The sequence below is a fragment of the Aspergillus luchuensis genome, chromosome 6, assembly GCF_016861625.1.
Source record: "Aspergillus luchuensis IFO 4308 DNA, chromosome 6, nearly complete sequence".
Classification (NCBI taxonomy): domain Eukaryota; kingdom Fungi; phylum Ascomycota; class Eurotiomycetes; order Eurotiales; family Aspergillaceae; genus Aspergillus; species Aspergillus luchuensis.
The window spans coordinates 3,017,753-3,029,641 of record NC_054854.1 but is presented as its reverse complement, the minus strand read 5'-3'; the positions used below and the strand labels follow the sequence as shown (position 1 = coordinate 3,029,641).

General features: G+C 47.4%; 7 protein-coding genes across 7 annotated transcripts; 5 read left to right on the top strand and 2 right to left on the bottom strand.

Moving 5' to 3' along the window:
• Positions 1-934: 934 nt before the first annotated feature.
• On the bottom strand, positions 935-1,794 carry AKAW2_61044S (phytoene/squalene synthase family protein; the record flags this gene model as incomplete). The annotated part of the gene is made up of 2 exons (XM_041693237.1): positions 935-1,736; positions 1,790-1,794. 2 exons carry the CDS (start codon positions 1,792-1,794, stop codon positions 935-937), a joined length of 807 nt encoding a protein of 268 aa, XP_041546542.1.
• A 1,738-nt stretch (positions 1,795-3,532) lies between these two features.
• AKAW2_61043A (uncharacterized protein) lies at positions 3,533-4,225 on the top strand (the record flags this gene model as incomplete). Its single annotated transcript, XM_041693236.1, has 1 exon — positions 3,533-4,225. One exon carries the CDS (start codon positions 3,533-3,535, stop codon positions 4,223-4,225), a length of 693 nt encoding a protein of 230 aa, XP_041546541.1.
• A 612-nt stretch (positions 4,226-4,837) lies between these two features.
• On the top strand, positions 4,838-5,359 carry AKAW2_61042A (uncharacterized protein; the record flags this gene model as incomplete). Its single annotated transcript, XM_041693235.1, has 1 exon — positions 4,838-5,359. The coding sequence occupies one exon, from the start codon at positions 4,838-4,840 to the stop codon at positions 5,357-5,359; it is 522 nt and encodes a 173-aa protein (XP_041546540.1).
• A 1,545-nt stretch (positions 5,360-6,904) lies between these two features.
• On the top strand, positions 6,905-7,852 carry AKAW2_61041A (putative NRPS-like protein biosynthetic cluster; the record flags this gene model as incomplete). The annotated part of the gene is made up of 1 exon (XM_041693233.1): positions 6,905-7,852. One exon carries the CDS (start codon positions 6,905-6,907, stop codon positions 7,850-7,852), a length of 948 nt encoding a protein of 315 aa, XP_041546539.1.
• An 859-nt stretch (positions 7,853-8,711) lies between these two features.
• On the top strand, positions 8,712-9,517 carry AKAW2_61040A (uncharacterized protein; the record flags this gene model as incomplete). Its single annotated transcript, XM_041693232.1, has 3 exons — positions 8,712-9,042; positions 9,094-9,151; positions 9,214-9,517. The coding sequence occupies 3 exons, from the start codon at positions 8,712-8,714 to the stop codon at positions 9,515-9,517; spliced, it is 693 nt and encodes a 230-aa protein (XP_041546538.1).
• A 181-nt stretch (positions 9,518-9,698) lies between these two features.
• Positions 9,699-10,620, bottom strand: AKAW2_61039S (SDR family oxidoreductase; the record flags this gene model as incomplete). Its single annotated transcript, XM_041693231.1, has 4 exons — positions 9,699-9,884; positions 9,940-10,096; positions 10,153-10,260; positions 10,313-10,620. 4 exons carry the CDS (start codon positions 10,618-10,620, stop codon positions 9,699-9,701), a joined length of 759 nt encoding a protein of 252 aa, XP_041546537.1.
• Positions 10,621-11,444: 824 nt separating this feature from the next.
• Positions 11,445-11,810, top strand: AKAW2_61038A (uncharacterized protein; the record flags this gene model as incomplete). Its single annotated transcript, XM_041693230.1, has 2 exons — positions 11,445-11,499; positions 11,551-11,810. The coding sequence occupies 2 exons, from the start codon at positions 11,445-11,447 to the stop codon at positions 11,808-11,810; spliced, it is 315 nt and encodes a 104-aa protein (XP_041546536.1).
• Positions 11,811-11,889: the final 79 nt, after the last annotated feature.

The window sequence follows — 11,889 nt, the reverse complement described above, 5'->3', positions numbered from 1 at the left end:
CAAAACTACATTGGATGATAGCACAGTGGCGTCGAGTAACGCTGCTGCTCAATCCATCTGACTAAATTATATGTGCTCCTTGCAGACTTCTTCATCTGGAGTGTATCTTTTCATAAAAGTTGCCATTACCGTATCAGCCCGGTATTGTAGATTGCAAAAGTGGGGCATTTACATGGTACTCAGACGGATGGAACGTTCTTTTACTGAACTTTTGCCATCCTTGTTCCAAGTTTTGCGTGACCAAGTAAAGCAGGGAAGAGGGACGATCGGCAATTTACTCACCCGCCGGGATATAGAAGACCTTTTCGCGTGAGACGCTGAATCAAATGTCAAACTTGCAATTGGACTGTCTTCTAAAGCCCGATCCTTGCTGCACCGGTCCAGAATATCCCGCTCTATGCGCTGAGATGGCCGCCTTCATGTCTATGCAATCCTGTTACAAGATAGGTCTGCGGCATACTGTGTCCAGCGTTGTGATACGGTGCCTGAGAGATGAGAATATAATACGCCATGGAGGGGTACTTGCAGCAGAGCCCATGCTTCATCATGCAGACGTAATACATGCAGGGGGTTATGGCCAGACCAAACTACCTGAGGATGAGTTGTTTTCTGTGACACTGCATCATGTATTGTATGGTAGGACAGCATGAATTCTTTCAGGCAGACCTAGATAATTGGTCATGGCTACATATGGACGAATGGATGCATTGTTGTAGTCTCGTAACGGATGTGCTTCATCCTGCGAAGCTAAGAGTCTTCAGTAGCTGTACTATGCCATACGTAGTACTCAAAAAAGCAGCTTGCGGTGGTATAAGCAAATTCTTTATTTCAGGCTGATGAACCACAAACATAGAGGATATACATTCTGGGTTCTACTTGCATCACCGCACACTGTCCCGAGGATCCATGCATTTATCGAAATATAGCTTTGATATCAAGCCATCATGGCACGATAGGTGACCAGTAACCGACGCCACAAAGACAACTTAAGCTTCCTGACAGGCCCGGAGCGATGTCCACGCTTGAGAGCAGCCCCAATCTCCATGTAATTTTCGATTACCGCGCGTAGAGGGCCTTGAAGTTCTACCGGTAGGGAGGCTAGCGCTGGTAATGAACGATCGTGGTAGTCCTGGGCTTTGATAAGGACACGCTCCCTCAAGCGCTCAACAGATTCAGTCTGTTGACCTCTGATTACATCCGCAGGCGTGATACCTTCTTGCTTGAGCCAGGTAGTAGGAATGTAAACTCGACCTATCGCAATATCTCTTTCAATGTCTCGCGCTATATTGACTAACTGTAGCGCTCGACCCATCATTTCTGCTGCTGCCAGGGTCTCATTTTTCACTGTATCGTTCGTAGCATGTGCATAGCAAGGGAAATGGTGTACGAGCAAGTCTATCATGCTTGCAGCCACTGTGCCTGCGACATGATAGGCGTAGTTGTCCAAGTCTTGCTCTGAATGAATGGGGAACGAATTGGACTCGCTATCAAATCTTAGATCCGTGCGGAATCCTTCAAGAAGACTTTGTAATGGCTCAATGCGCAGTCTTGTTGCGGGTAAATTTTTTATCGCTTGGGTGAGCTCCGGGTACTTGGAGTATCCTTGTTCAACGCAGTCCACCTTTGATGTAAAGCGACGTTCCAGCTCCAAAGCGCACTGGTCGAGGACATCTGAGGCATTCTTTCGATCTCCGGCCTCGTCGACCAAGTCATCTGCAATTCGGCAGAAGGAATAACTTCGACGTAAATTAGGTTCACTACTCATTCAAAACAAGATTTGTTGACGTACAGCATGATTAAGTCGATCCGGAGTGGCCCCTGAAACATAGCAGAACCAATATACATACTCTGACTCGAAATAGCCAGGCGGCAAACCGATTTTTCAATGCAAGCCACAAAGTCATCATCTAGGGTATGTGGCAAACGAACAAAATCGTGTCAGATATGATTGTATGAAAGAGGAGTATTGATAGTACCAGGCGAGCTAGCTAGTCGACCGTGTGTCAGAGCTATTGCAAAGTCACTTACTGCAATGCCAAACACAATCATCATATTTGTGAGCAAAAAGAATAATGCTTCTCTGTGATGAAATTTAGCAAAGTCTCTCCTGGCTGCTTCTCGTGACATACTCGATATCGAGCCTGCCCCATATTTGCCAGTCAAGCTTAGTTCCAGCCTGAATAACCCAAGTTCCCTGCTGCAAAGCATATGTGTCAACTGCCCACAAGAATAATGTAGGTAGTATCACAGATATCAGTAGCATCTGTACTGGGAGCTGGACTATGAAGCCGCCTGCGAGTAGCCTGCATACAAATTAAGATTAAAAAGGACTCCTTCATCTCCTGTGGACTTTACCATTGTAATAAGAGAACTGTGCAGGCCCAAGCGAGAATGAACCCGAGGTAGGTGTATCTACCCCCATGCCAGATGCAAATCATACCAGCCACAGTAAATGCAGCAAGAAAAATGATACCTAAAGCTCGATAGATTGTGGAGACCTGTCGCAGAAAAGAAGGGAAAACCAAATGACGTGTTAGCATGACATAAAGCATCCCCGTGTTGTAAGTCTGAAACGCGACGAAAAAAACGTCTTCCACCGGAACGAGCAATATCCTGTAGCCAAACAATGCACTAGGATTGTAGGAGAAAATTTCGTTGTGGATCAAGTACGAATCCCATGGCATAGTCGCTCCGATTGCAACCTATAAATATATTAGAGTAGCCAAAAGGGCTACAGTCAAGGTGAACGTACAGCTATAATAGTGCAAAGCTTTGCCCAGTCCAATCGTGTCATAATGGGCCAAGATAGTGCGGTAACCCCAAGCGCCCACGGGACGTTGGAGAAAAGATGTCTGCTGTACTCAGTGAAAGGTAATTGCTCGCATGGTAGATATTTGCCTACATGATTGCATACTCATATGGCATATTGAGTTGATTGTCTCCGAGCCAAGGGTGCAGTAAGGTACTCGATGATAATAGCAAAGTACCTCTATCTAGTGACGGCGACAAGATAACCCATTGCACACTATATAATATTTGCCAATGCCAAGACAGTAAGATAACGAGGTCAAGGTACACCGAGGGGTGTAACAAATTATCGACATGACGATGGTCGATCATGACGCAGTTATACTTGAGCTAAAGAGGAGTGCAGTGTTTCTCAAGCTGCACTACAAGACGGCAGAGTCACTCTGGGGTTATTTGGCGCTCAATCAAGGATCGACATAGTTGAGCATATATCTACAAATGCCGTGGTACCCTGCCTTGTTGTTGTGCTACCTACAATTGCCGAAGGGTATTAGATGGTCTTATCAACGACCACTGATGACGTATAGCTGGCGTCGAGCCTGATTATATATCTTATTTTTGTCCAGCCGAGCTAGGCTAGATAAATTTGTTCCTTGCACACACCTTTTCAACATTCGGGTTGGTAGTCTTCAAGCTGTGAAGCAGCAGAGCAAAGAAATGGCAGGTCAGCAAAAGAATTTGTATGGTTCCCTTGCTACTGAATAAGCTACTACGCTAAAAGACGATGAATAGGTATCTCCTCGGAAACTTTGCGCCCATCCAGACCACGGTGTCTGACATTACCTGTGTTGTGAAGGGCTCAATACCCGAAGAGTTCCACGGTGGTCAATACGTTCGGAATGGAAGTAACCCGCTTAAAGATGACACAAAGCACGATATCCACTGGTTCGACGGCGATGGCATGCTCACTGGCGTCTTCTTCAAGCGGGATCTAGATACACCAAGAGTCCAGCCGGTTTTCTCTAATCAGTATATCGAGACAGATGTTTACAGTGCCCGTAAAAAGTCCCCATGGATCTACCCCGTCATTCCTGGTATGAACACCATGATTGATCCCAGAACATCATCGATCAAAATAGCAATGAGCCTCGTACGCACAGCAGCGATAGTAACTGCATCGATCTGTGGTTGGATCGCCCGTCCAATTAAAAGAATAGGTACTGCCAATACAAGCCTCTTTCATCACGATGGCCGAGTCCTTGCCACTAATGAAATCGGGCCTCCCATGCGGGTTTTTCTTCCCTCTTTGAAAACCGTTGGCTGGTTTACCGGAAGCCAGGCTGAAGGCGAGTCAGATCAGGAGGATTCATCGAAACCCTATTTCGGTGCTCCTGGTCTTGAAGGGGTGTACAAAGAAATGACTACGGCTCATGTATGGAATCTAGGCCGACCCAGAAGCTTATTTCTTGGAATCTGACATCATCTCAAGCCCCGTGTGGATCGCGAGACAGGAGAACTCATATTGTTCCATTCCACGTTTCTCCCGCCTTATATCACTTACTCAATCGTGCCGCAAGGCGTCCCTACCAGCGCCACCCCGGCTTTGAACCAGGCTGTGCCGGGATTAAAATCAGGGAAGCTAATGCACGATTTTGGAGTGTCTCACAGGCACACCGTACTTATTGATACACCTGTTTCATTAGATCCCTACAGGCTTCGCCATGGTAGACCAGCGGTCGAGTACGATCCCGCAGGCCATACACGCCTTGGGGTCTTTCCACGACACTCACCAGATAGGGTAAAATGGTATACAACCGATGCCTGCATAGTGATGCACACCGTCAATACATGGGACGAGAGGGACGTCAATGGCTACCAAGTTCACACCTTGCTGTGTCGCATCAACAGCCTTTCTCCTCTATACTGAATGGGTGGGCTGGACTGTCCGGAATGGGCCTGTCCATCTGAACCCGAGTGTCGCCTTTACTATTATCAATTTCCCTCCGCCGGTACCTCGGATCATATCATACAGCAATGGGCTCTATCCGCGATCCCGTTTGAGTTTCCTCATGTCCCTGGACACTTGCAAATGAGTGCAACGAAGTATGTCTACGGCTGTTCGATGAGGGAAGGAAATTTTGCGACCACGCATAACAGCTGCTTCAAGATAGATAGCCTGGTTAAGGTCAACGTGGAGTCAATCCTCCGCAAGGGGCTTGACAATCCACCGTCCCAGGTTCATGGATGTGTTGATACTCGTTCTATCCATGAGATCATCAACTCCGAGGATCCTCATGACCCCATCAAAGTTTTTGCTCTGCCTCCGAGGCATTACGCACAGGAATGCTCGTTCGTGCCTCGCAAGGATGGTGTCTCTGAGGATGATGGATGGCTCGTTACGTATGTTTTTGACGAATCTTGGCTGGATGACCGCGGAGATCCTCTGCCGGACGCACATAGTGAGTTATGGATCATTGATGCGGTGAGCATGAAGGAAGTCGTTGGCCGGGTGGTCTTGCCACAACGGGTTCCGTACGGAATGCATGGAAGTTGGTTCTCGGAAGAAGAGATCTTGAACCAAAGAGGGGTACATCATTATCGCAATGAGTAGATACGAGAGCTGCATGCAAATTTCTGGATTTTGGGCATTGCAGATACGAGGTCTGAAGTCGATATCTCGTCCCGAAATGGATCCGTGCATTCTGCCGTATTTTTCAAAACATCATACTGTAACTTACAACAGCCGAAACCGTGGTTTAGCGAAGATGATCGTCGCAAGGGGATTGAATACATGCAGATATCTCCAAGAGGTGTAGCGCCTACAGACGACTAAATAACCTCCCGGAGGATATTCCCACACTAACTCATCTCTTGTGATACGTTTGTGTAACCCTGCATTTTCATCCGGGTGATAATCGGGTCGCAACCAGTGACAATTCGATAATGATTTAACAAGGATGGTCTGCATTGTCAGGAATGGAGAAGAGCATGGGTGGAACAAGGATTGCCTTGTAATTTGAGGGGGACGCCACAGAAAAAATATCTGAATAAAGCCAACAGCTATATATTTGTCGTTGTTAGGATCCTTCAATACAGATAGTACTATAATCATTACAGTGACTTTGCGGAACTAAATCAAGCTTTACCTTCCATTCCACCATGATATTCTCCTCGACAAGGCCCAAGCTAGATGGTGTGACCCAATTGCGATACAATACCCTTTCCTAAACTGACAAAAAAGCAGTCCCTACAGACGTAGCTATTTGGGACTGGCTCTTCGACTTCAAGCATCATACGGCACAACAACCTAAAATAACGGGTGGCTTCAACGATGCTACCACGGGTGTGCGGATAGGCCACCAGGATGTGAAAGCTTGTTCCACTTTCGCGTCAACCGCGTTAGTACAGAAACATGGCCTTAGGCCTGGTGACACCGTCATCATTCTTGGTCCGAACTCAATACAGTATCCAGTAGCAATGATGGCAATTGTTCGAGCTGGTTGTCACCCACCCTTCATTTGTCTCCTTCACCAGGCGTGCAAGGTTTGCTGATTTTCATCAGGTGGCATTGTAGCAGGCGCATCCCCTGCTCATGGTGCAGATGAACTAGCATATCTTCTCCGTTCTTCACGCGCAAAGTTCATTTTCACCATTCCTTCTTGTCTGTCTAAGGTCATGAGATCAGCAAACAGTATAGGAATCCCGCATGCGAGGGTGTTTCTGCTGGAAGGTCGACATGGATCCCATTCAACCCTGCAAGATTGCATTGATATTGGAAGATCTTATGGCCCTGGCGGTCAGGAGGGGTCGTTCAAAATACTGGATGGGAGCAGTAACCGGGATTCGTGTGGATATCTAAACTTCAGTAGTGGAACCACGAGCGGCCAAAAGCTGTAAGTTTCAAACTAATGCATTTGTCTTCATGTGTTTCTATAATACCTGCTAATATAGAATGGCAGGTCATGCTGTCACATCATAATATCATCGCACAGTGCATGCAAGCTAGGCAAACATCTGACATCGAGAACAAGAAGATGCTCGCCGTGCTCCCGCTCTATCATGGTAGGACTGTGTCCCCTCTGGATGTATTATGGATATTGGCTGATAAACTTAACTACAAGTCATCGGATTAATCCATCTGATACACGTGCCCATAATGCGTGATATGGAGGTATTGATGCTGCCGTCATTTACCATGGAATCCATGCTAGACACCATTACGAAGCACCAAATCACGGAAGTGCCAATTGTACCACCCATGATTGTTCGACTTCTTAATGATCCAAAAGTGGCGCAGTATGATCTTTCCCATGTTAAAACATTCTCTTCAGGTGCAGCGCCAATTGCAACAGAGTTACTTCGGCAGCTAGAAAAAGCTTATCCCGGAACTGGCCTGAAACAAAGCTACGGGATGACGGAGACTTGTGGCGCCTTAACAACCCATTCCCTTAATGAAGAGGGATACAAGTATGCGCATACTGTTGGTACCATCATGGCTAATACAGAGCTGCGGATTGTTGATACAATGACATCATTTCCCTTGGGCTATAATGCACAGGGAGAAATCCACGCCAGAGGCCCGCAAATAGCCATGGGATATTTAGGTAACGATGAGGCTACTAACGAGACCTTTCCTCCAGATGGTTGGCTACGCACCGGTGACGTTGGCTTCATTGACAGCGAAGGATTTCTGACCATCACCGATAGGATCAAAAATATGATTAAAGTGAAAGGCATAGGTGTGTCTCCTGTAGAGTTAGAGGATAGCTTGTTGCAGCACCCGGCTGTAGCGGATGCAGCGGTTGTAGGTATTCACGAGGAATACTCGGGACAAAGACCGAAGGCATATGTGGTGATGAAGGGAACATCTGACGATGGAGCAACTGGGGAGATTTCTTGGCGCGTTGTGGGTCAGGAGCTGATGGAGCTGATCCGGTCTCAGAAAGTGCGTCACAAGTGGCTGTCGGAAGTTGAATTCATAGATGCCATTCCAAAAGTGCCCAGTGGTAAAATACTCCGCAGGGAGCTTCTCGAGCGCGCAGAAGCAGGAGGCATGCAGCAGAGAAGGATTGTTCGGGAAATTCAGTCAAGGGGGAAGCTGTAAATTTTCAGGGGCATATGTGCAACTTGTCGCATCCAAAGCAAGCTCATTTTACTATTGCCCTAGAGATTTTTGCTAATTAGCCATACTGGCAACACCCTGATCATATTCTTTGTATGGATTTACTCTTCCGATATCAGCACCATTTACGCCATCCCCACAGTCAACGAAATACTGCTTCCAAGGCAGAGTGAGGAACGCCAAGGGATTGTCCCTGCAAGTGTACCGTTTTGTGCAGCTTCATGAGAACCCTTGCCTCATTAGCTCGCTATAGGCATAGCTTGATGTGAGACTGAACGAGGAATGTTACCCCTCATGAAGAATATCGAAGCAGAGGCCTATACTCTCCCTTGTATATACCCTGGACCAGAAGCCGAACGATGCCTTCTCTTTCAAATCCTTCATTACTGCGAATTTTATCTTTCTGTCACCTTTTATTGACACTCAGCACTGACTTTTACCATGACGACCCACGTACTGAAGGTTTACCGAGCATCTCCCTCCGGTCAGATTCATCTTGACCATATCACCCGTCATCTATCCCCTGACGAGGCACTGGTCGAAGTGACGCATGCCAGTATATGCGGTACAGATAGCATCTACCTACATTCTCAGCAAGTCCTAGGTCATGAGGGAATAGGCATTGTTAGGGCGATCGGGGCTGATGTGCGGAGTGTTCGAATCGGCGACCGTGTGGGAATGGGCTACGTACAGAAGACGTGCGGGGAATGTCAATCTTGCATATCAGATAAATGATTCTGCCTCGTTCGTCATGCAATATTGAGTATTGTCGCTTAGATGATTAATTTCGAAGCACTCTGTAGGCTGGGACCAATATTGCCAAAGAAAAGACCTTTATGGCATGTCTGACCCTGACCGCGGTTGCCTCGGCTTCAAAACTATCTGGAACGCGAACGCCCTTATACCCATTCCAGAGGGGCTACACTCTGGTGATGCTGCGGCACTGATGTGTGGGGGTGCTACTGTCTGGACTGTGCTTAGTCGTTACGGAATGCAGCCTGGGGATCGAGTTGGAGTATTAGGCATCGGCGGCATGGGGCATCTGGCCATCAAAATGGCAGCTGCGATGGGATATCATGTTGTTGCTTTCTCCGGATCGGGGTCCAAGAAGGCGGACTGCTTAGCCTTCGGGGCTAAGGAATACTATCTGACTAACGGCGAATCAATGGAAGGTCTGACTATACTGATTGATGATCAAGTTATCCGCTGACAACTACATTTAGATATGGAGCCACTGAAGCACCTTCTCTTGTGCGGTTCCAGCTCGGAAGATTATACGTTGTAAGCCATTGTTTTATCTTCGTCACTTTGGTCATTCAAACTAAGCATGGGCCCGGTAACAGCATTCTTTCTCTTCTGGCGGTACATGGAACAGTGTATCCATTGACAGTCTCTCTTCAACCGGCTACCATTCGAACGATCATGCTGATCAACAAGGGCCTTCGAATCCAAGGTTCTTTGGTCGCATCCCGTGAGGACCTAGCCAAGATGCTGCAGTTTTGTGCGGACAAGGGAGTGCGACCTGCTACAAGCAATTTTAGCCTTACTTCTACAGAGGAGGTCAACCAGGCCATGGAAAGCCTGCAGCGTAACACGGTTCGCTACAAGGCATTGCTTGTCGCAGATGAAAATCTACTGAAGCTCTGAGGAAATATGACAAATTACAGTGATTTTTGTTCCCTTCAGCATAGGACGGTAGAAGCGTAGTGTAATGCAATGTCATTGGATGATATTATCGTTCCTGCACTTCTGCAGAAGGGTCGACGTCACAAAGTATACATGAGATCGAGAGGATGGATCAAAAGTAGGCAGAAAGCTCCAATGTGGCCTACCACGGCACCACTGCTCCATCATATTGGTTCAATCCCTCTGCCTGCTCCCATCCGGGAACTCGAATATTGAAGAACTTCCCGTTATCTTCTTGGGTTGCAGGCACTATGATATCCAACAGACCTTTTACACTCTGTTCAGCTGTTATATCCGCCCTCTCTCCCCCAAGGTCTGTCTTCACCCACTTTCGAAGAAGTTAGTTCCTTGATTGTTTTAAGACACGGCGATAGGAAACGTACACCCGGCGAGATTGCAAGGAACGTGAATCCTTGATCCGCGAAAGACTGCGCGTATTGCACGGTAAGCATATTCAGCGCTGCTTTACTAACTTTGTAAGCTGGCACCGGAAACAGTGCGAACCTGGGTGCCATTGTGATTGAGCCAAGTGTTGTCGAGCTGGACGCAGTTAGGATCACAGTACCCGATGTCTGGGCGAGGGGCAGAAGACATACATGTTCACCACTTTCTTCTGGTTTCCTTTCTTAAGGAGTGGTAAGAAGGCACTTGTCACCATATGGGCACTGGTGACATTGGTGTGAAAGACGGAGTCCAAATTGTCCCTATTGAACGTCAATAGCGCAATCAATACAAATAGGTAGTATTGCAGCTAACATATTTTCAATGCCGCCCCGGGTTGAGGGCATGATACCGGCATTGTTAATCAGGACATCAAGGCCCTTCCCCAACAGTACACTTTCAACGGTCGCAACCGCGGTTTGTATACTATCCTTGTTTTCGACATCCATGGATACATGATGAACTCGCCCCGGGGACTGCGCCACGAGACGTTTTAGATCATCGGTCTGGGTACGTGCCGCTGCAAAGATGACGGAGACTTCGCTGGCGGGTTTGGAGGCCAGTGTACGGGCTGTGGCAAGGCCAATGCCACGGGAAGCGCCTGTAATCAGGTAGGATGCCATGGTGAGAGAAAGATATGAACAATTAGATAGATTGAACACGAGATTTATCGTCCCTCCCTGAGTGTGTCTAGTATCATGTTCCAGTACGTGAGCTCGACTATATATAACGACGGTGGAGACCCGTATATGCACGTATCCACCCTCTGATGCTTTGAAATCAAAGCCAATTATTAACCAGTGAAGCTATTCGAACGTCTAGTAGTATGGTACGCGAAGGGTAAAGAAGGACATCGTAGAATCCTTCGTCAACGTCATTAGTGGGGGCTGCTGGATTTGTCAGAACGGCTTATTACAAATCATTCACGCAGTTCATCAGACCACATTGGCAGAGGGGAGATCGGGGCTTCATTATATTATGAGGACCAAATTTATTTCTTATATCACTTTTTTCTGCTCATGGAAAAATCCAACATCAGTTGCATGGCGCCGCTCAGGCCGTGATCAGGGCAACTGGCGAATCGGAAGCGGCACAGTATTCGCAAGCTCCGACCGTGGAATGTGCCCGAATGCATGACTTCTCACTCATCTACCGGAACTACTCAGTTCAGTGGAGGTGGAGAGGGATAGAGTTTCCTACACTTTCAATAAATTATCCAAATAGGGTAGGGACTACAACATGTGTGAGCCCTGATCTTGTTGTCGCTCTGGCATAAGCTGTCACTCATCTCTTGAGGCCAACAATATAACACTTCCAATCATAGATAATCATCTTCATCGTCGCCCACTGCTCCTCCCTTCTGCGTCAGTCGATCGAAAAAGTCCAGGACTACCGCATCCTAAATTAGCCGTTCTCTTTCTTGTCGAAGGATGCTCCGACCATCGGCATGCAGAGCGTCAATGACCTGCTTCCGACGCTTATTGCGCAGAGCATGGTGTATAGTCTGTTTCACCCCTTGCCCAGAATATGCAACGAGACCTAAATAACCTAAGTTCGATGTGTTAGCAAACATTGGCACAACTTCCCCGCCCGTGTCTCAATAACAAGGTATGAGAGATCTCACCGTGCACTATCTTCCAACCGCCCCAAAACTGCCCTTCAGAAACATCGTCGCAAACCCCTTCACTCCATTATCTCTCGCCCCCTTATACGGTGGGTAAAAGATATCCGTCATTCCTTCGCCAATCCCAAAAGCAAAGGACTTCAGCTCCAGTCATTGTTCGAAACTTTCCAGTCCTTGTCTTGGCCGTAATCGTGAACCTTTGTTTCCATACAGACCGGGTAGAACGCGAAAGCTCTCTGCTAGTAGGATTTCGACGATAACGCCGGAT